This window comes from Heteronotia binoei, chromosome 16 (assembly GCF_032191835.1).
Source record: "Heteronotia binoei isolate CCM8104 ecotype False Entrance Well chromosome 16, APGP_CSIRO_Hbin_v1, whole genome shotgun sequence".
NCBI lineage: Eukaryota > Metazoa > Chordata > Lepidosauria > Squamata > Gekkonidae > Heteronotia > Heteronotia binoei.
Window position 1 is genome coordinate 36880340 of NC_083238.1, and position 25406 is coordinate 36905745.

General features: G+C 38.7%; 1 protein-coding gene across 1 annotated transcript in view; it reads right to left on the reverse strand.

The window, feature by feature from the left end:
- TTN (titin) overlaps positions 1-25406 on the reverse strand; it is a 356828-nt gene that overhangs the window by 253919 nt on the left and 77503 nt on the right. Inside the window, exons 44-45 of the mRNA XM_060257371.1 lie at positions 23358-23414; positions 1003-1281 (exon numbers count right to left, since the gene is read on the reverse strand). Coding sequence (XP_060113354.1) covers positions 1003-1281; positions 23358-23414 — 336 coding nt within the window. The remainder of the gene's footprint in view (positions 1-1002; positions 1282-23357; positions 23415-25406) is intronic.

The window sequence follows — 25406 nt, forward strand, 5'->3', positions numbered from 1 at the left end:
CATTATGGTTACTCTCATGAAGATCATTGGATGTGGTATGAAAACTTTAAAGCTAGTTGATTTAAAAGCCAGAATTTCAGGAGACAAGAGTGTTTCTGTTGCCAAATTAATTTCTCGAATGATTATTTTAAGTGTATTTCATGCATTAACCAGCAACATGGATTCTATTAAAAAAGATGCATATAATTCTACAAAAATAACATTAAAATCTTTAACCAATATCTTGTTTTCAATATAAAAGAAACCCCATTACATATTCTTTATTTATTTTAAGATGGTTCTTCTGCTGAACAGTTCTGCCATCACAGGTATCTCCATGTATAAGTAGCAAGATAAATCAGCTGTATCCAAGAAATCTCATAATTTAGATGAATGATTTAAGTGATAGTTTCTTGAAGGAGCTGAAGATACTTAAGTTACTGAACGTAAGAATGATTATAAGTGAAGATGACAGAAAAAGAGGGTTTTCAAAAAGTCTTTGGCCATGATTCATTTTCTTCTTCATCCCCTCCATCCCTAATACTGCCCACCCACTCTCACTTTATATTTGCATGGTCCAAAATCATCTGTTAGTACAACAGCCAGAAATTGGTTAAAAATTAAGTTGACCACTGTCCAACTATTTTTCCTTGAGTCAATTTCCAGCAGATATATAAATGATGAACATGGGGAGAATTGCCCACTGTTTTTTCCCATGTATACCAAAAGGGAAGCCACAGGTTATACATAAAAATAATATCAAAATAATAACTACCAGTCGGACCAACTACCACAGGTGCTGACCAAAAAGGCTACTCTGTGTGAGCAAAAGTCATGTGGCACAGGGGTAAAAAATCAGGAGGGGAATTGGATGAGAGCAAAAAAGGTGATGGGATCCAAGCTAATGAGTGCAATTATTTTTCTAGGTAGCTTACAATATACTATACCACTGATAATAAAGAAGCATGTCCAGGTAATTAAGACAGCAATAAAAAAAGAGATTCAATTATTTATCAGACTTACCAGTAACTGTTAAGACCGCCATGCTGCTTACACTGCCATACTGATTTGAAGCTTTGCAACTGTATTCACCACAGTCAACTACTTGAGGTCTTGGGATTTCAAGAGTGGATGTATAATTAGCAGTACGGATAGTATATTTGTCACCATCATAGATTTCCCGCCCAGCTCTATACCACTGAAACCGTACGTTTGGTGCCATTTCTATCTCACAGATGAACTTGGCAACATGGCTGACAGCTACTTCCTGGGATTCCAGTCTTCTCCTCAGTATTGGTGCAACTAAAATCAGAAACAAACAAACAAACAAATATAATTATAACCATCCCATGTTGGTACGGAAAATAATTAGGTGGTGCATATCAGTGTACATTCCAAATCACTGTTAATAAAGTGATCAACGGAAATGGGATGGATGGTTTCATGAACAATCCAAAGAAAGTGGCTGAAAAGGAAAATGATGGTCAAAAAACAGGAAGCCAACCGTAAGCAGTGCTCAGACTACCAAGGACTACATTGCAGTGCGCAGTGGAAATCCAAAGCTATTCTGAAGTGCTACTGACTACTAGAGACATGCGAACAACATGATATAGGTAGAAATATACTAGGTTGCACTGAAACAGAGCAAACATGAAATGTGCCACATTCTCCTCAAAATGGTGTGATGATTTCCAAGACTTATTGAAACAATGGACACAAAAAGAAAAGTGAACCATGTTGGTCTGTGGATATGGGGATGAAAGGGCTGAGCCATGCACCCTTTTAAAATCAAAAGGATGTTTCTTTAGCAATCATCATTCACGGAATAGATCATGACAGTTAATTTCATAGCACTACTGAACAATGAAAGGTTGCGAATGTTTAAAACCTGAGGAAGGAGGGATGTGAATGAGTAACTTGAGAAATTGAAAGAAAAAGTACAAATATAAAAAAGAAAGGAGGGTGGTGTGATTAGTGATGCACTAAAGAAGTATATATCTGTATCCATAAAGATAACAGAGATACAAATACGTATACTTAATTGATTTGGTTAGACAACCAGTGAGAATAAGGAAGCAATATGGTATCCCCATAATCCAACCTCTTTTTACAACTGTGATTTTCGCTGATGTTGTAGTTTTTCCACCTTCGTTCAGTGCCTCACAGGCATACTCTCCTTGATGTATTTCCTTGAATGCTTGGTTGATTACTAGTGTGTATGTGTCATGATCTTGCAAACACTTGAACTCACCACCTGAAGATATCAGTTTACTCTCAAAGTACCAATTCACCACTTGGACATTGGTTATCACTGAGGTAAAGTTGACAGTGTCACCTTCCTCAACCACAGTGTCCACAAAAGTTTTGTGAATGATGGGACAATTCTCTCTCACTATACTACCCTGTTGTTCCCAGGCCCTAACTGTGGGTGCCTCTTGTTCATTTTCCTCCAAAAGTTTTTCTTTTCTCTCCTTCAGATTTAAAGCACCTCTTGGTTTCTCATCTGGGACAGCTGCTACAGGAACATCATGGGTGAGAGCGGTTGTGCCTACATCTTTAATTGGTTCCTGTAAAGTAACAGTTTTGACTTCTTGAACAGACACAGACTGCTCTAGGTGTATTTTTGGTTCATTTCTCATTTCTGCTTTCAGAGGGCTGGGAAAACCACTAATATTACTAACTGATTGCTGCTGAACAGGGGTATCAGCAATAGTAACTAGATGCATTTCTTGGAATGGTGAAGAATTAATAAACAATTGATAGTGTTGAGGTGGTACCACAGCACTGGTTTCTTCTGATATCAGAATATGTTTTTCCTCATGAACAATAGAATAAAACACAGCTTCTAATTCTGTTTTTAAGTCAGCTGAATGAGAATACACACCCTCAAGCAAGAGAGTTATTTCTATGGGATTGGAACTTCCTGTAGTAATTAGGCAGGCGCATGTTATATATTTAGGTTCTTTCGTTACCTTTACGGTTTTAAACTGAACACTTGCGATGTCATCTAATGAGTCAGACAAAAGCAGGCAGTGTTCACTTGTCAGAGCGGCTTTCAGGGCTTTTCTTATTTGAGCCGTCATATCTGAACTACAGCATATCGGAGGCTTGGCTAGAAATTGGTGTTCTTTAGAAAGGACTTGTTTTTCATGAATTTGGGGCACATCCAAGATCACTTGCGGCTGCTTCTGTGCCCGTAAGACTTCAGCTTCGGACCTTGTGAGTTCCTCTGCATGTTCTTCTTTGAACTGTTGTGTTTCTTCCAGTGATAACGGAAGCCTGACTGACTGGCCTTCTTGGATTCGCGCTGCAAAGTCTTGCTCAGCTGCTTCTAATAGAGCTGCGCTCTCTATCAGAACACCTTGTTCCTCAGTGCACGTGGATTCTGAAGGCAGTCTGGGCTCAGATATCACCTCACAGCTCACAACCTGAATATCGTCACAGGGTTCAATGCATCTCGTATCCAAGGACTTCTCTTCAGTCACAGTTGATACCTGCAGAACAGTTTGGAAGTCTTCCTTTTTCAAGATGGCCTTCTGCTCTTGTCTTTCTTCAGGGAGAATTTGCTCCTTGGGTAGCGGAATATCCTGAGAAACAGTGGCCAGACATGTTCGGAGCTGAGGCTCCACTGCAGCTGTGGAATTTTCACCTGTAACACTGCTCTGAAAGGTCTTCAATGTCTGTGCAACTATCTGGACCTTTTCTTCAGAAGTCATGGCACGTTTAAACATCATTTCAGCTTTCTGCAAAGCAGTCTGGTATTCTGGTTTTTGTAAAGCCAATATGCCCTCCTTTGTGAACACTGCCTCAGTCTGGCTCATCTGGAAATGCAGAACAGAAACGGGCTCTTTAACAGGCATAATGGTTATGGCCTCAGCCAGAGCTGGAAACTGCTTAGTATCTTCATATATGGTGGACACTTGTTCTTCTGTTGCTGAGCAGTACATCAAATTCAAGCTTTTCTTAGAGACTGCTTCAGCCTCCAGTGGTACCTCAGGACTAAAATGCCCTTCGCTAGGTAGGATGGCTTGCCCATGTACACTGGGCAAATGTAATATTTTTTTGCCTTCTCGTTGGATTTCTGCTATTACTGGGTTGTCTAATCTAGGAATATCCTCTGCATGCTCATTAGAGAGCTGTTGCTTTTCTTCTGCAATTAAGGCTGTTTTTACAAGGCTGTTCTGCTTCAATGAGCCCTTTTGCTGCTCTATTGTTATTGTATCAAAAGTGGACTCTTTTGGAAGCACCTGTTTGGAGTCAATCGTGGGCACGTATAATACATTTGATGATTCTAGGGTTGGGCTAATTTCTTCAGGTGAATCAACACAATCAAGTTCCTTAGTATGAGCTTCACTTATCTTGTACTGTTCTGCTGCTACAACAGATTGAAAATAATTGGTTTCTTCCTGCACTAGTTTGCTCTTGTCCCACTGTTCTGTTTGAACTACCAAAGCACTTTCTTTAGAAAATTCTTGGACACCCTCAGTCCCTGGAATATACAATAGTTGTTTGGGCTCAGTTGCTGGAGTAACTTCACCAGCTGCTGGAGCTGAGAGAGCAATAGATTCACCCGAGCTTACCATGTATTTCTCCTCAGAAATAACTGAGGCAAACTGAGATTTTTCTTCCTTCACAGATTTTGACTTGACTATTTTTGGCTGCTTGATGTCTAGATCTTTTTCTTTGTCTTCCTGGTGTATTTCTTTTACAACAGGTAAACAGGTATCAAGCAGCTGGTGGAGTTGGAAACCAGGCAATTCAGTTATGGGTGGGCTTTCGATAGGTTCAGGGTGTTGCTCTAGAAAACCAAGGTGTTCTTTCACTTCGCTGGCAGTAAAAGCTGTAGTGGCTACCTTCTGACTTGCCTGTGATGATGTATCAACAATTTCCTCAACCTCATGAGTCTCAAGCAAGGCTGCTTGTTGGGTAAGAAGGGCTTCCTGTTGTATGGTTGCCATTGAGTGAGAAGCCATATGTAAAGCATCTACCTCTTCACTATGAAGTGAATGCCTGTCCTCTATTCCAATTGTATACATCCCTTGCTGTCCATCCAGCCTAACTTCACCAGGTAGCTTAACTGCATATAACCGAGACTCAGTGGCTTGATCGCTTACAGTTTCTTTGTATGTCTTAGTGTGTTTCTTATGCATGGCTTTCTGTTTGTTATATGTAAATTCCTCAGAGGTGTCCATGAGAATAAGAAGTTCTGCGCTACTAGTAGTCTCTCCAAAGGGATTTATTCCTTTACAGACATATAAGCCTCCATCATTTTTCTGACACTTATTCACTGTTAATGATCCAGAGCCATCGGGATTATGAACAATGGTATGATGTGTGCTGTGGGAAATCTGGGTATCGTCCCTATACCACTGAACCTCAGGGGATGGCTCGCCAGTCACTTTGTATGTGAACACAGCAGCAGCACCTTGCACAGTCTGAATTGGATTTAATTTCCTAACAAAAGATGGTGGTTGAGGTCTTATGGTCTTTTCAGTGCAAGTCTCAGTGGCCAGTTCTCTGTTAACTTCCTTAGCATTTACTTTCAGATAAGCACTGCATGCAGTCTCTCCATGAATATTACTAGCAATACAAGTATACTCTCCCTCATGATTAAATTGAGCAGAAAGAATAATGAGACTGTAATTGTCACCGTCAAATACACATTTGTAATCTGCTGATGATGTCAGCTTAACCCCACTGAAAAACCACTGTATTTGTGGTTTTGGGATCCCAGTAACTGTTACGGAGAGCCTAGCTAAATCTCCTAAACTTGTTTCAACATTTGAGACATGCTTGAGGAAGAATGGAACACTACTCTTCTCCTTTATAACCTCTAAATTGCTTGAATAAACTGAATTTTCAGGTTTAAGTTCAAGTGTTATTTCTCTGTCAGATAATTGCAGGCCGCTGCTGTAACTTTCGACTCTTTCTTCCTCAGCAGACACAATAATAGAGCTAGAAATCTCTGTATGGGGAAAAAACCATTTTAATTTTACTAAAATGTTTTCTTGAGACATTGCATCTAAAGAGCTCTTAAGATGCTACAATTAAGTATACTAGGAGGCCAGAAATTGCATGGAGATTCTGCCACTATGTATAGTTGCTAATGTTGTCTGAAAATGGTAATGTGCAGATTTTCAGCTTCAGTGCATACAGACCAGAAAAATATTGAAACAAGGGTTTGGTGTAGTGTGTGTACAGAGGCTATACACATGGGCAAAATCTTTGTGTCTTTCAGGCAACATGGCAACCATGTGTATCCTTCCTAAACATGCAGTTTGCAGGCTCCTGATACACAGAGTCAGGGCTTTTTTTGTAGCAGGAACTCCTTTGCATATTAGACCACATCTGCTCATTTAGCCAGTCCTCCTGGAGCTTACAGTAGGCCCTGCACTAAGAGCCCTGCAAGCTCTTGGAGGATTGGCCACATCAGGTGTGTGTGGCCTAATAGGCAAAGGACTTTCTGCTACAAAAAAAGCTCTGCACAGAGTCCTAACATCTGAAGAGCCAGATTATATCAACAAATTAAACCATTTCAACAACACCTTTGTTGCACTCATGTTATGGCTGCAACATAGCAAGACAATTAAAACATTCACATCAATAGAAGAGCATATCAGGCAATGTCATTTATATTGTCCCCTTTTAAAAAGGAAATGAATACCAGCAAATATCTGCATATAAACCAAAGGCAAAATAACGACCATATATTTCCCCACATGTATATATATATATATATATATATTTAAAGTTGTAGATGTATTGTCAGAGGCAAAGTTTTGAACACTGGAAGTCCAAAGTAATGATAACCAAGACTTTTTTGGCAACAGGAACTCCTTTGCATATTAGGTTACACCCCCCTGATGTAGCCAATCCTCCAAGAGCTTTCAGTAGGCCTTGTAAAAAGAGTCCTGTATGCTCTTGGAGAATTGGCTAAATCAGGGGGGTGTAGCCTAATATGCAAAGGAGTTCCTGCTACAAAAAAAGCCCTGACGATAACCATTGTATTCAAGTGAGGGGGGAAACCTTCACATAAACATAGTTATGTGGTTGACAATGTTTGTCCTCAGGATGTAGGATGGCTGTTGAAAGTGGAACAGCTAAATTCAAGTCCACTAACACCTTAGAGACCAACAAGATTTTGATGGAATAAGCTTTTGAGAGTCAAAGCTAACCATCAGAGCTTTGACTCTCAAAAGTTTATACCTCCCAAATCTTGTTGGTTTCTAAGGTATCACTGGACTCAAACTGAGCTATTCTACTTCAGACCAACACAACTACTCTCTGAAAGTTTGAAACTAAATTAAAACCAGAGACATTCAGAGTAAACTTTGCAGTTCATTACAGCGATCCCATCCAGAAAAGATTAGAATGTTCTTAAGTCCCACTGACATCAACAAAATAAAACAGTCTTGACTTAAGAGTTCAATCAAAATAAAACTTAACTGGTGTGCTCTCTGTTCTCACACTTTTCAGGAGAAGCATACAGTAAGAATGTTGGAAGCTGAGTGATGGCAGAATGTTGTATATTTCAGTCTGCCATAATGAGCTTCACCGGGTCTAGAGAGCATTCATGTTTGTGCTTGGTAGCATCTTTGGTTTCATGTGCAAAATCAGGGATTTTTGTAGCAGGAACGCCTTTGCATATTAGACCACATCCCTATGATGTAGCCAATCCTCCTGGAGCTAATGTAGGCCCTGTACCAAGAACCCTGTAAACTCTTGGAGGATTGGCTACATGAGGGGGGTGTGGCCTAATATGCAAAGGAGTTCCTGCTACAAAACCCCCCTGCATAACAGTCTCTCTCTAAGAGGAAAAGAAACAGAAATAGAAACTTTTGAAAGCTTTATTCCACCATGGGTATGTGGATCAAGCAGCCATTGCAAGTATCAAGTTCCTAATAAATCTTTTTGCAATGGAAAACTCTTCCAACACCTCACACGTGATAAATTCCTCACTCATCCTAAAGGAAAATACAACAGTTTGCAAAAATGGAAGGCATTCCTCTCCAGAGTTGAAAAGTATTGTATGACTTGGTTGCACAGAAACCTGACTGACAGGCCATAAAGCTCAGTGTTTTCAGAGCTTTCAATTTCATTAGTATGTCAATGAGTCCTGTGTGCTATCAAATTCACACTAACAATTTCCATGTCTTCAAAACGATTTCAGTTATTGAATTGGGAACATTATTTCAAAAAATATACTGAATTTATTCTGATTTTGTTTCTCAGGATAGATTTTGTTTCTCAGGATGGGAAGACAAGCTCAATGGAACAATTAACACCATGATTCAAAATATATGAGTAGCTGAAAGAGAGCTTCTGCTGACACAAAAAAGGAAAATATATATTTAAGAAAAGGCAGTAGCTTTTAATATACAAGTTTTTATAGGAAATCTTTGATAGAGCACCCCTATGAGAGCGATATAAAATTCTCATGTTTTGTAAGTCTATTCTTAATGTTCAGTGTTGAAGCAAAAGATTGGATCAATGGCAGATGAATCTTTTATTCATGGGGAAAAGTCTTCTATTCATGTATAACAATTTCAAGTAGTGGAAGATGCCTTCTATAAGCAAGACAAATCCCTTAATGAATGGAAGCGTCTTGCCTCAGCCCCACCCCCAATAAAGACACAAGACCATAGTATGGTTTAACTAATTTATGAAAACTAGCTGATCTATATTAAAATGATTAAATATGCTAATATTTAATGGGCAGGCTGCATTAGGCAGCCTAGTCATGGTTGCTTGGGTCAGCCAGAGCTCTCACAAGAGTTGTCCTTGAAAGGGCAGATTATGTGAGAGCTCTCTCAGCCCCACCTACCTCACAGGGTGTCTGCTGTGGAGGGGGAAGGTAAAGGAGATTGTGAGCCACTCTGAGACTCTCAGAGTGTAGGGTGGGGTATAAATCCAGTATCTTTTTCTTCTTCTGAGAGGTGCCAAGCCCCATACCCCTTCGCTGATGAGCTATAAGCCAGGTTTGTAAAAATTTTGCTCAGCACCAAAGGTGTTCCTTCCCACGCCCCATTCCGCCATAATGCCAGTGATGATCTGTTCAGGACTTGCCCTTCATCATATCCAGTGGCTCAGGAAGTTCGCAGCTCATCCTTGCACCCACCTGCACTGTCCCTGCTAAACTAGTCATGACCAAAACAGTCTGTGACTGGGCCTGATTAATGTAAAATCTACACCCTCATCCTTCAAAAATCACAAAGCAGGCAAAAGAAGGCTCACCCCACTGCCAGTCAGGGGGACCCCCCCCCCCAAAAAAATTCCTGCTTGGCTCCAAATGGCAACTCACTACTCCTGCAATAATCTAGACAGGGTGGGCAGATCAACAGCCAACATTATACCTTCCCATTGGGTAATAACAGATGGGCAGTTAGGGGTGGCTCAGAGATGCCTCAGGAACCAACCCAAAATATCCTTGCAAAAGCGAACATCTGCCACCAGGCCCCATCTTGTACTCCTTCCATCCTCCAACAGCCACAGAGCGGCTCAAAAAGCTACCACTGTCGAAGTGGTAGCAAATTTTTGAGCCGCACACCACTCACCTCTTCGGCATCTGGATGGGGAAGTACGCAAGCAAGGAACATTTGTGATATGAAACCACCCAGCCACCACAAGCTGTTTCTGGCTTTTTTTTTTTTTTTGGTAAAAACTGCCCAGAGCACTTCAGCACATGAGTCATTGGGGGGCAAAAAAAGCAGTCTGGCCTCTGAGGCACCCCCCTGTCTGATCACGCCAAGCCACCTCACAGACGGGATGGGGCCGCCTTGCCAGGGAGCATGTGGAGAGTTCGGGACAGCTCTTTCTGAGTGGGCCTGATTTGGGATGTCTTTGATCCACCCCTAAATGCCTGCCTGTTATCACCCATTGAGTGGCTACTGTTCAGCTGACCAATTGCCTCCTTGTGCCTTTATTTGAAGAGGTGCTGGGGCAAAGTAAATCATTACTTTATTGCCAAGAATGCCTGTTTTGATGAATGGAAGAGTCCTTCACCAGAGGAAGGATACCTAGATTCAGCCCATTGTTGGCATGATACTGCGAGGCTGGTTCCTATGTGAAGCTAGTTTTTAATTAGCTATGTGAAAAGAAGAATGCCATTTGTGCGTTGCAGCTCTTCTGTCTCAAGTGTTCTGTTTTTAAACCAGGAAAGGTTTGTATATAAAGGCTATGAGATTATCAAGCATTTCACTGTGTGCTTTCAGTTTCACTTTCTTTTGAAAGGTCATATATTAATTCACTAAGGCTGGTTCAATGATGAAAAAGCAAGAGTATTTTATTTTATACTTTTATTAAAACAGTATGTACATTGGCATTAACGTAACATTGAATATGAACACATAAAACTCTTTAGACCCTCTTTTTAAAGTTCTCTGTAACTAAGGAAACAAGACATTGGAGTTGACATTGAAAAAAAGTAGCTTAAATTCTCATTTTGGAAGATCCAGGTCCATCTCCCCAGCTTTGCTTTCATGAGGGCCGTCCAGTGATTATTTTTACTGAAATAAATATTTTGGATTTACATCAGTGTTACTGAAGCAGTCTCTGCAGATCTTATGATGTTTAGCCTCAGTTTCCTTGGCTAGTCATCTATGAACTGTGCGGCTAAATTTAAAAAAGTAAAAGCTTTAGACTGAGATGGAACAATGGGAGCACTTCTGGAAGCTGTACAACTGTTTCTCCTACCAAATAATGATTGGGATTGGAAAGCAGAAATAGAATCTGTCCTAATTGATTTTCAGATAGAAACAGATTGCTCCCTAGGACTCTGTGCTTCCTTCTGACCAGGGCTTTTTGTGTAGCAGGAACTCTTTTGCATATTAGGCCACACACCTCTGTAGCCAATCCTCTTGGAGCTAGGTCCTGAACTAAGAGCCCTGAAAGCTCTTGGAGGATTGGCTACATCAGGGGTGTGTGGCCTAATATGCAAATGAGTTCCTGCTACCAAAAAAAGCCCTGCATCTGGCCTTATTATCTCTGCCATATGTTTGTGTGTGGGGGGGGGGGGGGTTCTTTTTGGGATGTCCAGGTAAAGTCTAAGACCAGTTTCATTTCATACCACTAATGGCTGATGGTCACACGGAGACTTACATTAGCCTTACAGAGGTTTTCTGGGCTTCCAATACAGTGCAGAGACCATTGATCTGATTTGCAGGATCAGGCCATCCACATGTAAACAAAGATACTGCGAGACTGGTTCATGGATATGAGAGATGTGGATCTGATCTTCCTTGTAGCTGTGATTTCAGACAGTAGAGTACATACATTGCTTATTCTTATTTAAGATAACAGGGATAGCTGCACTTCACTAACTCCAGAATTGCTAGTTGACTGCATAGGGAATGACAATGGACACAGTGATTATATTATATTTCTACCCAGCACAATGTTGGATCAGACACTCATTTCTCTTTTCTTTCCATTTCCTTACTATTTAATATGTCTGCTTTTGTTGGTTTTCTAAGTCTTTCATTTTAGCTACTACTATTGAAATTATTTTAATGCCTATTGTATTTATTTTGTGGTCATCCTGAATGCTGAAATACCCTGTATTTCCATATGTATTGTGTGGCTAAAACAATGAATGAAACAATTTTCCCCTCTTCACCAAAGATGCTTGATAATTTATTATAAGTATTTTATAACATCTGAAAATTTGCTTTCAGCCAACAGAGACAAAAGTGCTAGGCAGGAAACACTGACAGAAAAACTTGTTTTCCTTTTCTTTTCACTGTTTGACACACAGGAGTCTCAATCTCAATCTCTCTCACGATGGTCTAAAATTGATTTTTCATCTGAATACTATCCGGAAGTGTCAAATTCATAAAATGAAGAAGTAATGAGGAAAAATAGTCTAAAATTTTCAGCCTAAAACAATTGCTTAGCATTCAAATCACTTAGGCCAGAAGTTCTTTCTTGGCCCTATTAAGCATGAGTGATTTTGTTATCTCCCAAAATGCTTGCTCTTACTCATAGCAAAGGTGACATTTTGCAAAACATTTTATGGAGTTCTTAGCCAATGAACTGTTTTGGCTGTTTTCTTTATAGCTATAAGAATAACGATGTTGGACTAGATGACCCTGGAGGTCCCTTCCAACTCTATGATTCTATGATGTCTTTCAAACCAAACCTTGAACTTTCTCTAGGAAGTTCTTATACAGTAAATACTATGTTGTAATTGAAAAAAAGAAAAGAAAAAAAACAGATGGGGCGAAGAGAATTTTTTCAGATGCTACCCTGTTTTGAACAGTTCAATCCCATGTAGAATTACTCCAGTTTAAACCCATTCAGATAAATGGGTTTAGACTCCATTAACTCCGTACAAAACTGCACTAGAAGAGTATTCACTCTTTGAGATATATTAGGGATCCCTGTTAATACAGAGACAATTTTTGGGATTATGTGGTTCCAAAAGCCACTCATATTTAAGATATAAATATTTGCATGCATATACATAACTCAGTATATAAATGCAGTAATTTAAATATAAATAATCATGCTTCTTTTAAAATATTAGAGTTGATAATGATAATAGTAATAATAATAAGCAGCCTGAAGTCAAAGGAAGTATATTCTGAGTGTGTGCTTGCAGGAGATCGACAGAATTTCATAAATTCTATTATGTTCTTTTCCATCTAACTTCTCTGTAGCTTAAACAAGGTTATCTTCATTTATCGGTTAGTTTAATTAGGCTTGTATTAGATAGTGATCACTTCATCCTATACATTTAATACACTAATTAATTCTTTGCATAAAAATTGTACAGTAGAAAGTAGTGAAAAACTACATGCATAGTTTTTAGTGTCTCCTTGTTTATTCTGTCTTCATAACTATGTGGTATTACATCAAAATATAGGTTGGATCCAGCCAGCTTTTCTGCCCAGTCAGTTATTCTTATAATTACAGCCACCATCCCATATGTCTTTTGTCTGTGCAGGTCCCATGATTCCCAGCGTAGCTTTTTGGGTGATCACGGGGAACTTCCTCCATTACTAACCAGCAGAAAAGCTGGCTGGATCGAACCCAATTGCTGCATATCAGGGTTTGACCTGAAACATAATCTAATACCAGAAACCGCTGCTTCAGTTTCAATCTTTCTAGCAATTTTGTGATGAAACAGGATGTGTTTATACTAGTTTCACATCTGTCTGATTTAAATTACATCACTTGTTTTCAAGCTTTCCGGTGCTTCTAACTTGTTAAAAGATCAATAGCTCCCGATGTTTCTATTTAGTTCTTTGTGACATAACTCTCACATAGGTCAGCTTGGTCTTGGATCAGGTTATTTCAATTGGTATTGTGTTATTCTTTATTCGTACTGGAATGAGATTAATGCAAATCCAGGTTATTTCAGTGGATTTTTGTCATGAGAGAAATGTCATAAAGATTCAGGAGCTGTTCAAGAGACAATGTTCTGTTCTGATACAACATTGTGAGGGAGAAACCTCTGAATTCTTTAACAACTGTACTGAAAATACAGTTATGCATATTACATACAATTCCAAATGGGTCAGTTATAAAAATGGAGGTACTGCAAGTTTCAAGAACTCTTTAGGGAAAATGCAAATGCACCTTTAAATAACACAATATTTACACATTACCACAAAGATGGTGGGTGACAATGATATTGTCATTACAAGGGATGAGAATCAATGGAACTCATACTGCTTTGTGGCCATGAATAAGATCTAAGCACCACTATATCTCCCCACTATATCTCTCAAGATCATGGTTCATTGGTATAAGCCAGTGAATTCCACTAATAAGAATGCTTCACAATACAGGAAGCATCCAGACAGAATGCTACATTGTTTATTGTCATGGATCTTTTAAACAGTACACAATCTCCCCTCTATGAAAAAGAAATGCAGTTTTCAACTAGAGAATTTAGCAGACTGTTAACAAAGCAGTGCTTTGGGCCATCCCTGCCTTGTTTGTTGCTATACATTTGTATTCCCCTTCATCGCTTTGTACTAAATTCCTTATCATCAGACTGTGACAGCCCGATTGACTTTCCTCCACACAGTACCTCTCTCCATGAATCAATGTCCCATTCTTGAACCAACTGACAGTCGGTTTTGGAAAACCAACTACTAGGCACTGGAAACATCCAGAGCTACCCAGGAAAGAAGCACTATCAGAAATATGTTTCATAAACTTTGGAGGTGCTTCTGTGACCTGGAATTCAAAGCTGCAGCTGTCTGTACTCTCTGCTTTAAATTCAATCTGCTCTTCTTTAGATGGCTCAGCAAATACATCAAAGTTAATGTTTACACAAGGTTCGCCTTCCTCCTCTTGCTCCTGTTCTGTTACAGCTACCAGCCTAACAGCTTTCTGAGAATCATCACTGTCACGTTCAAACTCAAACTCTAGTTCTATTTCTGTCTGGGTGCCATTTTGAATAGTGTTATCAACAAGCAAAGCAATCTTTTGAGGCCTTTCACTACCCACATCTGTATCTGCTTCACCTCCACCGGTTGCCCCAGCAGGAGCTCTCTCGCTCTTTGTTATAACTAAGGAGCTTTTGCATATAGCTTCTCCAACAGTATTTACAGCTTTACACGAATATATGCCACCATCAGAATGCCTGACATTCTGAATTTTAAGACTATAACTTCCATTCTCACTATTCACAGCATACTTTAAAGCATCTGAAGTGATTAACTTATTCTCCTTAAACCACTGGATTGCTGGCATAGGAGAGCCTGTGACTGTACACTGAAACAATGCCTCAGATTTCTCTGGGACTTCTAGGTCAAAAAAAGGAGTGGTAAAGCGTGGGGGCATCTCAGTGACTTCGAAATCAATTTTGACATCTTCATTGTCTTTCCCAGATGAAGTCATGGCATGTTCCACCAGAGATAAAGGGAGAACATCTAGAGATACTATTGTACTCTGATTATCAGAAACAAGCCCAGGGACAGTAACTATTTTGACTTGCTTCTCACATTCCTTAATCTCATTTTCATCCAACTCTACTTCAAGGAGTATTTCCTGGGGAGAAGGTGTTCGTGAAGCTGTGCCTGGTTCTATATCAAACTCTATGACATGTTGATGAGTTACTGGAGGCGGAAGAGCTAAAGCTCTCCCATCAGGGGGCAATACTTCTACTTGTGTGATACTTTTGGCCTCCCCTATGATATTTACTGCATGACACATATATTCTCCTCCCTCTGTTTTTTGAATGTTACGAATTTCCAAGATACATATATCACCTTCTTTTTGTACTCTGACTCTTTGATCTGGTTCAACCAATGACTTATTTCTGTACCACTTCACATCAGGTGTAGGGGTGCCTATGACTTCTGCAATAAAACGTAATGTGCTATTCTCATAGATCTTCCTCTTAGTCAGTGGTTTAATGAATGCTGGAGGCATTTCATTTCCCTTTGGCTCCAATGCTTCACAAGGTGTGCCAAACATTTCAGCACATAACTCCTCAATGGAAGAGCTCCTTTCTTGCAAAGGAGACCCACTGGGTGTTTGATAACGTTCCTGTGGTGTACTTGCTCTTACTAGATCTGATGGAGCCATCCTTGAATTGGGCTCCTCTGAAGGTGTGGCGTATCGCTCTGGGCTGCCAATTGGTGTATGATAAGAATCAAAAGACATGGGAGATTCAAAATTCTCCACAGATGATGGTGGTGTGTAAAATTTCTCAGACTCTACCAGTTCATCTCCGCTAGCGTTATCAATATCAATAGACATTTCAGACTCGGGTGAAAAAGGACGCATCAGTTCTTGTTGCTGGTTGTAATAATCATAAACAGTGCTAAATGTTACATCTTCCACCTCCAAGGAAGTGATAGAACCCTCCCGAATCAAACTCTTGGGCTCTTTGACATCTGGAGTCTCCTGTTCTCCAGCTACAAGCAAATACTTTGTAAGAGAGAAATCCGCTTCTTCATCAGGAGGAATAGGCAGCTCTTGAGTTTGAACAGTGGGTTCTGCAATAGCCCCTTCTGTTCGGCCTCCTAGAGAAGGATTTACAATTTTTGTATGTTCATATTGTTTTGCTTCATCAAGCTGAGGTTTTGCACCATGCTTTTGCTCTGTAAGATTACTAAAGCTTCCAGTTTGTCCATCCTGGCTTTCAGGTGACTCATTTTTTAAAGAAAGAAGGTACTGTGCAAAGGAGAGCTCCTTGTCTGGTGGTCCCTGAGAAATAGAATGTTGTTCCTCAGTTGTTATTTGGGTATGTAAAGAACTGTTGGGACTTGTCTCTGATAAAGAACTCATCTTGCCTTTAATAAAGATGTGTTCAACAAGATCTGCTTTTTCTTCTGCCTTGTGCTTGTCAGGATAGACTTTTTCATGTGCGGCTTTTTTCAAATCAGATATGAAATTATCTGTTTCTGGAACCATACTCTCTGGAGTATGCCCAGACATCCCCATTTCTTTCACTAAGTTTTGAAAATACTGAGTCACAGGGGCAGGTTCTGCCTGTCCCCATATAAAGGCTTCATCGGGCATCTTCATCACTTCCTCTTCAGAAATTTTTCTCTCATACTCATAATGATCCTTTGAAACTGGTTCTTCTTCAGTGAGAAGGCCGGCACTTTCTAAGGCCTTCCTTAGCATCTCTGTTACTGACAGCTCTGCTTCTGTTTGGAACTTCTGTTCTGGGGAATCCCTTCCTTCCACTCGTATCTTATAGCTCCGACGAAGTTCTTCAATAAGAGAAGTTTTTTCTTCCGATGCATGTGCATCCCGTAGGAGTTTTATGAAACTCTCTGTTTCTGTAGCCCCCATCTCATAAAGTGACTTCAGGTTAAAGGAATACACAGCTTCCTTTTGGGCTGTTTCAGTTTCTTTCAACAACAGCTGTTGTGGTAAAGAAGCAGCATGTGCTTTTAGATCAAATGTCAGTTCTTGTACTTCTTTTTCCTGGGATGGAGTCCCTTCTTTGTGACCACTGGTTTTATTTAGGACTTCATTGTCATCAGAAATATCTTGAGTGGTAGCCTGTTGCTGTCCTTGAAAGCTTTCCATCCCTTCAGAAGCAAAATACAGAGATTTCAGAGACATGCCTTCTTGTGACTTTTGATCTTGCAGTTGGTTTTCTACATTCAGAAAAGCTAATTTTAAATTAATTTCTTCATTTTCTGGGGGTGCACGGTCCTCTTCATTTTCTTTTTCCAACTTGGTTTCCAAAGAGAGTGAATCTTCTTGAGTAAAAACAATTGTCTTATTTTGTGATGTTTCTGTAATATTCTGTGTATCTACCTGAATCAATTCAGAAGTAGGATAGATATGTTTTAAATATATTTCTTCTGGTTGCGCAGCCTCTTGGGGCAAGTGAGAATCGAAAATGTTGTTTTCTTGGGCAGATGATGAATCTCTTTCTCTGCTTTCTTCCTTCATAGATTCAATAACACTGGAAACATCTTGACCAGCATATACTCTTTCATCCACAAATGACATACTTTTCTGTGCTTTTTCTGTGATGTCAGCTTCCGTGCCTTCAGCAGCCAAATATTCACATGTAACTTCTTTTTCACCACTATTTTCTACAAAAGTAGAGCATTGTTCTTTTATGTGCATTTGTTCTTGTTGAATACTAATTTGCTCCTGAATTATATTTTCAACAATAGATTGAGCTTGTTTTAACAAATGTTCTTCCTCCAGGTCCTTAATACTATATTCTGCCTTCACAGGTACACTGTTTTGAGATAACATTTTACTGGAAACATTTTCTTGTTCTAAAAACAATGGTGGTTTCTGTGCAATTTCTATAGTCTTGCCTGCATCTGCTTCCACTCCTTCAGAATCAGAATATAAATCTCTGGCAGTTATATTTTCCGGGTTTTGATTATCATTGATTATATGTCTGGGTGGATGCTTTACATCAGATATACTTTCCTCTATTGGCTCCCTCTTTTTAGAAATGTCCTGATTATAATATACCTCTTCTGCTACAAGCGATGTATCTGCCTCGGTGTATCCTTTTGTTTTGTCTATACTGGTATCTGTTCCTTCAAACCTTGAAAAATCTTTGACAATGATTTCCTCCTGCTTTTCAATCACAGTTTCAGTATCTAAAGAAGCTTGCTGTAAATCAAATTCTTTATCCGCTAGGCACAGTGTATTTTCTTGGCCATGATTTACTTCCTTTGTAAGTTCATTCTCATCATAAATACTTTGACTAGAATACGTATTTTTTCCTAGAGCTGATGTGATTTGTACTGCTTCTGTTCTCTTGCTTGTATCAGCTTCTATGATTTCAGAAACAAAATATTGATCTTTGGCATATATTTCCTCTGGTTCAAGTCTGCTTTGTTCTTTTTCAAAATGTTTTGTATCTGAATCAGTCTGCTTTTCATCCAGTAATATATCAAGAGTGGTAGAAATTGCACAGAGATCTGTGGGTTGTTGAGTTTCAACTTGATTTTGTATATTCTTATCCACAGTGTCACCAACAGGAAACATTTGTTTCAAATCAAATACAAATCCAGGGCTATCTACTTTTACTTTTTCTAACAATTCTTCATCACGATCCATTTCATTCTTTTTTCCCTCACCAAAGCTAGCAATTTCCCCCTCAAGGATCAAAATACCTTTGTTTTCAGAATCAGAGCTTCTGAATGCTTGCTCTTTTTCTACTGTGGACATTTCTTGCTGCTTGCAGATGGTTGTCTGCAGGTTTTGTTTGTTTATCTCCCCGAAGCCAAGTTGTTCTAGCCTAGACTCACTTTGGAATTCATCATTCATACTTGTCCCTCCTAGGGTCACTACATCTTGAGAATTCTTGTTTAATATATTAGTAATGCACTGATCTTTCCCATGGATATCATTGTCTTCTTGCATTGCCTTTGATATAGGACTGGAAAAACTGTAATCAACAGATTCCTCTACATATAGATCCTGCTCAAAATGATCAATTTGTTTGTTTACTTCCTTGGGCAGTGTTTCTGTGATGTCTCTTGAAAACAGTTCTTCATGTATTGTATTTTGAGATGATACACATCGATCACTTTCTAAATAAGGTTCCGTATTTTCTGGCATGAGTGACTGATCTTTAGATGCCACAGATATTTCCTTAATGGAAGATACTCTTTTGTCATTAATTAGAGAACTCAACTCTGTAAAACTAGAATGTTCAGGAATCTTTTGCTTGTTCTCAAAGAGATCAACCTTATCTTTTACACTCTTTACTTCATATTCTAAATCACGGCTTTCCAATTTGTCTTCCTCTATAGTAACAGACTTATATCTTTCTGAATGACTCTCTACAACCATTTCAGGTTGGCTACTTGGTATTTCTGTAGCTGCAAATTCAAAAGTGCTTTTCACTTGTTCAATATATTGGTCGCTTAGCTCATAAGCAAGTGAAGCACCAGATAAAATTCCTGAAGCAATTGTTTCTTTTTGTTCTTCTTTTACTTTTTGCTCCATTTCTTTTTTCATTTCTTTTTTGTCTGGAATCTCAAAATCTGTGTTTTCACTTTCATCAGCAAGTAGGGACTTCATGATGTCATCGAGATAATTAGGCAACTGAGATTTTATTTCTTCAGATGGTACAAATTGTGCTTCTATGAACTGTTCTTTACTAATGCTGTGGAACTGCTGGCTTACAGAATCATCTTTTTCCTTAAAATGGCTTTCCATTTGTCCTGTTGAAGATTTGGAATAACTGTCCGCATGATCTTGTGCAATATTTCCTTGAAGTACTTCTATGTGAGTTTGGAAACTCTTCAGATTAATATCTTCTACTTTGTTATCAAATATTTTTACAGTTGGGTCTACTGAAAGATCACAAACTGTTTCAACTATACCAGCTTTGTTTTCAGCAACACATTTATATGTGCCAGCATCAGATATGGAAACCTTGCCAATACTCAGGCTATAAATACAATCCCTCTCTTCAAAGCAAAAATGTTCAGTAGGAATCAAAACTCTGTCATTCTGAAGCCATGTAACAACTGGCAGAGGTTCCCCAGATATTAAGCATTCAAGCACAACTGACTCCCCTTCGTGACACCTAATATGTTGCTGAATTTCTTTTATGAATTCAGGGGGCTTACAGACTACATCAAATGAAAATTTAAATTTATGTTTTACTCCTGGAGAAGAAGGTTCTTCAATAGGTTCCTCAGGTATAAATTCAACTGGTTGAATTATTTTAAATTCTTCTTCTTGTTCTGGAGTTGGAGTTGGAGCAGTTATTTTTATTTCCACGGGAAGCGAAAGCAAGTCTGGATTTGATATAGTAGGCCTAGCCCAGTTAACTGGTGGAAGAAGAAGAGTAGATCTACTGTCTGTGCTTGAAACTACTTTGTCTTCTTTCACATAGTCAAAAGCTAAACTGAGTTCTTCCTCCTCTTCTGTATACTCTGGTAATATTTCAACTTTACATTGATTGAGTGGTTCTGAGTCAAGTTTCTCTTTTACCTTCACTTTTAGCTGACCTGTAGTTGTAGCAGTTCCATGTTCATTAACAATCACACATGTAATGGACCCCTCCTGAGTGTGGACAACTGTGGAGAATGTCAGAGTAGAATGATCTTCACAGGTATTAATAGTGCATTCTTGGTTGCGTGGTAAAGATTTGTCATTGTTATACCATGTGACTGTGGGGTATGGATAACCTTTGAAATGGCAATTAAAACTAAAGCTATCCCCTTCATTTACTTCTTGAGATTCAATTTCATTAACAAAGAAAGGAGGGCATGACACCTTGTTTTTGGGAACAAAACCCTCCAGTTGGAGAGGGGTTTCCTTTATCTCAGGTTTGAATTCAGTAATTTTATTCAGCATCTCCTCTTCTGTTTCATCAGAGTATTTATTTACTGTTGTTGGGGTTTCCATACCTTTGCTGATTTCTTTGCTTTCCAAATCAGCCATAGGTTCATTAATGTTAAGTGTGATTGTATCAGACATTACCATTTCAGGTTTTCTCGTCTCACTGATGTCATCAGTCATAAGTACATAGACCAACGGGGAGGGAGTTTTCTTAATGGTTCTGGATGTCTTGAAATCTTCAGAATGTTCCTGTACTTCACTATCCATTCCTGTTGCTGATGATTTTACTTGGGTATAAGTATAGTCCATCCATCCTGTTTTTTTCATCATCTCTGGAACTTGTTCTGAAATCTGTGTTTTTATTGTCCCTTTAAGTGTTGCTACTTTTTCTTCCTCGGTGCTTTCACTGGGGAGAAATTTTGGTGGCATTTGAGAAGGTTCAGAAAAGCCTCGGATTTGTTCCCTTCTAACATGATATTTACCTAACTCTGTCTCAAATCCTCTCTTAGAACTTCCTAAAGTAATTTCATCTCTGTCTGGCATTGCAGGCATCACAGCCCTTTCATCAATTTGCTCTATTGTTTGGAAATGAGATCTCCTTGTCTCTGCCTTAGAGTTTGAATGAACTGACCAGCCTTTGTTACCCTGAAATTCAACAGTCCTCACAGATGCAAGTGGTAGGTCCACTGATTCCTGTGCTAGATGCATTTTCTTCTTTTCCAGTATAGCTATTCTTGCTGCACGAAGGCGCTGTAACTTCAGTTTTATTTCCTCATCAAGTAAATCCTCCTCTGCACTTCTTCCTCTAGCTGAATGCTTGTTTCCTTCCTGATTCTTATCATACACCAATTCTCTTTTTAGGTATGGGATATTTTCAAAGCTTATGGTCCTCATCATCCCCTTGGAAAAGGGAAAAGCTGGCAATACTTTCTCAGTTTCCTGACTCTTATCAAATGGAGAGCCAATACATTTCAAATCAACTTTTAGCCTATCACCTCTCCTCTTCTGCACCTGACATTCAATATGTTCACGAGTTCGCTCTGATTTTCTCAGAAACTCTAAATATTTGGCATTTTGTTCCTCGCCACGGACTACCAACAATGATGCTGTGGACTCAGCCGAACCCTCAGTATTAATAGCAAAAACCTTGTAACTCCCAGCATCCCTTTCCTGAACTTCTTTAACCTCTAGAGTAGAGTTGTGTATGTCCATTCTGCTCTCAGTCGTTATGATTCTTCTGAGACTTTTGGGAATTTGCCTGTTGTTATGAAACCAAGTTATTTGGGGTAATGGACAGGCCATTAATTTACATTGGAAAATTACTGGGTCTCCCACCAAAACAGACCTATATTTCAGTTTTTGTGTGAAAGAAGGTTTCAGTTTCTCAGGCCATGAATGGAAAGCTGACGTTCTACTTGCACATTTTTGTTTATACAGAGATTGTTGGTCCCGAAGGTCTTTGGAATCGGAGAAACTGTCTTGGACAGAAACTGTCTTTTTTCTGTATTCTGGCTCTTCATCGAAGAACAGTTCTGCAAAAGAATACCATCACATTACAGCATACTCCACTCTTTTGGTATATATAGAAAATAATAAAATAAATGAAATAACTATAAATGAAATTAAATAATGTGCATGCAACAGATTCATCACAAATCCATAAAAAAAAATTCACTCACCATATTTGTTCGAATAAACGCAACGCCTTGCTCTGTTTTAAAGATTCTGACACGAAAATCGTTCGTTGTCTGTTCTTTCTTCCAACTGTGGAAATTTCTTCATCAACAAGCAAAAATGAATCTCAAAATGACATGTTCCTGTGAGTGCATGTTTTGCCGCCCCAAAAAACTTTTTTTTTGCATATTTTGTTGCAAAGAATGGGGAAGGGATAATCTTACCTGACTTGCAGACAGTAGAATAAACGCCCTTTCTGATCCCTTTGATTGAGAGTTAAAATGGTCAAACAATTGAAAAGAAGTTTTTCAAAGGTACAAAAAAATGTAAACTGTAAATAATTTGCTAAAAATAAATGAGAAGGCGTTTATTCGAACTAATACAGCTGCTAACTTCACAATGTTATGCAAAAATAAAAAATAAAGCAAGCAACATGGACCAACTATGCTATCTGCAAGCCAGTGTAAGAAAATTTACCATGGTGAATTAATGTCCCATTCATGAAATAGGAGGGCACAATGGAAGTACATCACTTTCCCAACTTGCATTATATTATTTGTAAACATAGGTCATTTGACGTGTGTTGACCAATGGAATGTTAGCATACTAATGTGTTTTGAAACCATTTAAAGAAACTCAGTCTAATTTCAAGTATCCCATGCACTAGAAGAAGGTATCAAAAGTAAAAGCTTTTGCAATCAGCTACAAAGCATAACATGAAAAGATAAAGTATGACGGCATACCTATAAAAGGGAAGCTTTAAATGGAATTTTAAAACTTGTATTCTCTTGTAATGCAAGTTATCCTTTGCATAACAAAACAAAACATGCAGCATATTCAAATATGCTTCAGAGTATGTTTTGCTTTCTTTGTCATACATATAAGCTTCTCATAACAATTACTGTTTTCTGTATGCTACATCTTTGCTTCAGTATAACATTTAGTTATGACTGTACCTTTTACTTCCATTTCAATCTGCTGCTCTATCTTCTCCTGAAGAACTTTTTCTAGAGCTGTAAATAAAAAAAATAAAAGAATGATTAACAGATGGAAAAGTTTGATACTATGGAAGAAGGAAGTTTTAGTTTATGATGCACTGATGAGAAAATTCACACAAACATACATACATATACATGCCAGGAAATGCCTGATAAGTCTAAAGGAACCAATGAGAGGATGCTAAAAATATTGTCTAGTTTTCCACAGCATTTTAAAAAGGTCTTCTCTTTTGATAATTCAACATGCCTTTCACATGCCTCTAACGCTGTGCGGAAAATATTCAGCAATCCACAATCGTTTCATCTATCCCGGACTGTGGGTCAAACAGATTTCAGTGCAAATTGACGATATGCAATATGGAATGAACATGCAGTTGCCAACCTGTCACTCTCAGATGTGTGCTGCACTCGGCTTGTCCCGCAGAATTAATTATTCTGCACTTGTATATACCCCTCTGATTCTCATTAACTCTCAGTAATTTTAAACTGCACAGTGGACCATCGTGCTTTAAGCAGCATAATGCCGATTCCTCAACTATTAGCTGATTATACAGCCAGATGACACAAGGTGTAGGTACACCCTTGATTACACAGAAAAGTGAAACATCGGCTCCTTGTTTTACAAAGATCTCTGGGGGCAGAGATTCGAGGAAGACTGGTACAGTGGCACCAGTTTCAGCGAAGTCTTCACACGGCACAACGTCAGGGTAGTAGTCTCTGATCCTTTGCTTCTCAACGTCTTGTGGTTTTTCAGCTGCTGAAATTGTCGTGCTGGATGTTTCTGTGGAAGACTCTTGTTTGTATTCATAAGCTGTTTTAATCTGAGACTCTTTGATAGTTTTAATGCTTTTAGTATCTGATTCAAGGGTAATTTTTGTTACTGTCCTGGCTTGCGCTTCTTTAGCTAGGTAAGAATAAAGTTAGGATAAGATTAGATGTTTGGCAGCAATTTTAAAAAAATAACTGATACTTTAAAAATATAGAAAGCTATTAGTATGGTAAAAGGAATGTTCAGCATGTTAGTGCAAAAAAAAAAAAGAATATTAAGTCTTTTACTATTCTGTTCCACATTTAAAGGCTCTATTCATGCTGGCTAAATGCAATTATATCCATGGGATTCATGCCATGGACATCTATGGCAATAGTGGTATGCGAGAGGAAGTTGTACAGCAGAATTGATCCATGATAAAAAATAATTTTTAATAAGCAATTCTTCTGTTTAAAGTCAAAACTTCTTCCTCACATCATAGAAGGCAGCAGCAGAGACAATGCTTTCTTCAAATGTGTAGAACAGGCAAGATTTCCACCAGCTTGTAAAAGTAAGGTAAATGAGGCAATGACAGATTTCCATGGTTCTGTTTTGGTTTCAAGTTGATATTCCTGTTCTTCTGAATCTAATCCTGCCACTATTTCTCTGCCCTTTGTTATAATGATAATATTGAAAGGCAAATAGGGGAAATAAAATGAAAAGCATTCTCATGATCTTCAGCAGAAAAATGAATCCATATTCAGACTCAAGAAAGTATTATGGTTCCAGAAACCTGAACATTGTTTTAAGGGGCTTTGTGTATGTAGAGGAGGATGAAGAGCCTACAAAAGACACACAGAACAAGATTTGTTTCATAGTGATCAGATTCAGAGACGAATGGCATGGCAGAAGATAGTGGTTTCCTTGTGCTATGCATAACAAAATGATGTGTTCAATAAAAAGTTGAAACAGGATTCAAATGAAATCCTAGTTCAGTTCCTCATTAACATTTTAAAAACGTGTTCACCCATGAAACTGAAGGCGTGTATTATCACATTCATAACGGAAGTACTGTATTTATCGCACTCAATTAGTATCCTAAGCAACCCTACTCAGAACATTGCTTAGGTCTTTCCAATGGTGCTTACTGCCAGGAAAGGAGTCTTATGATTGCACTGTTACTATCTGCATAAGACTCTGTATAATCTAATCTAGGGGAAAGGTTAGATCAAGCTCCATTATAGAAAAAAAGATTTCCT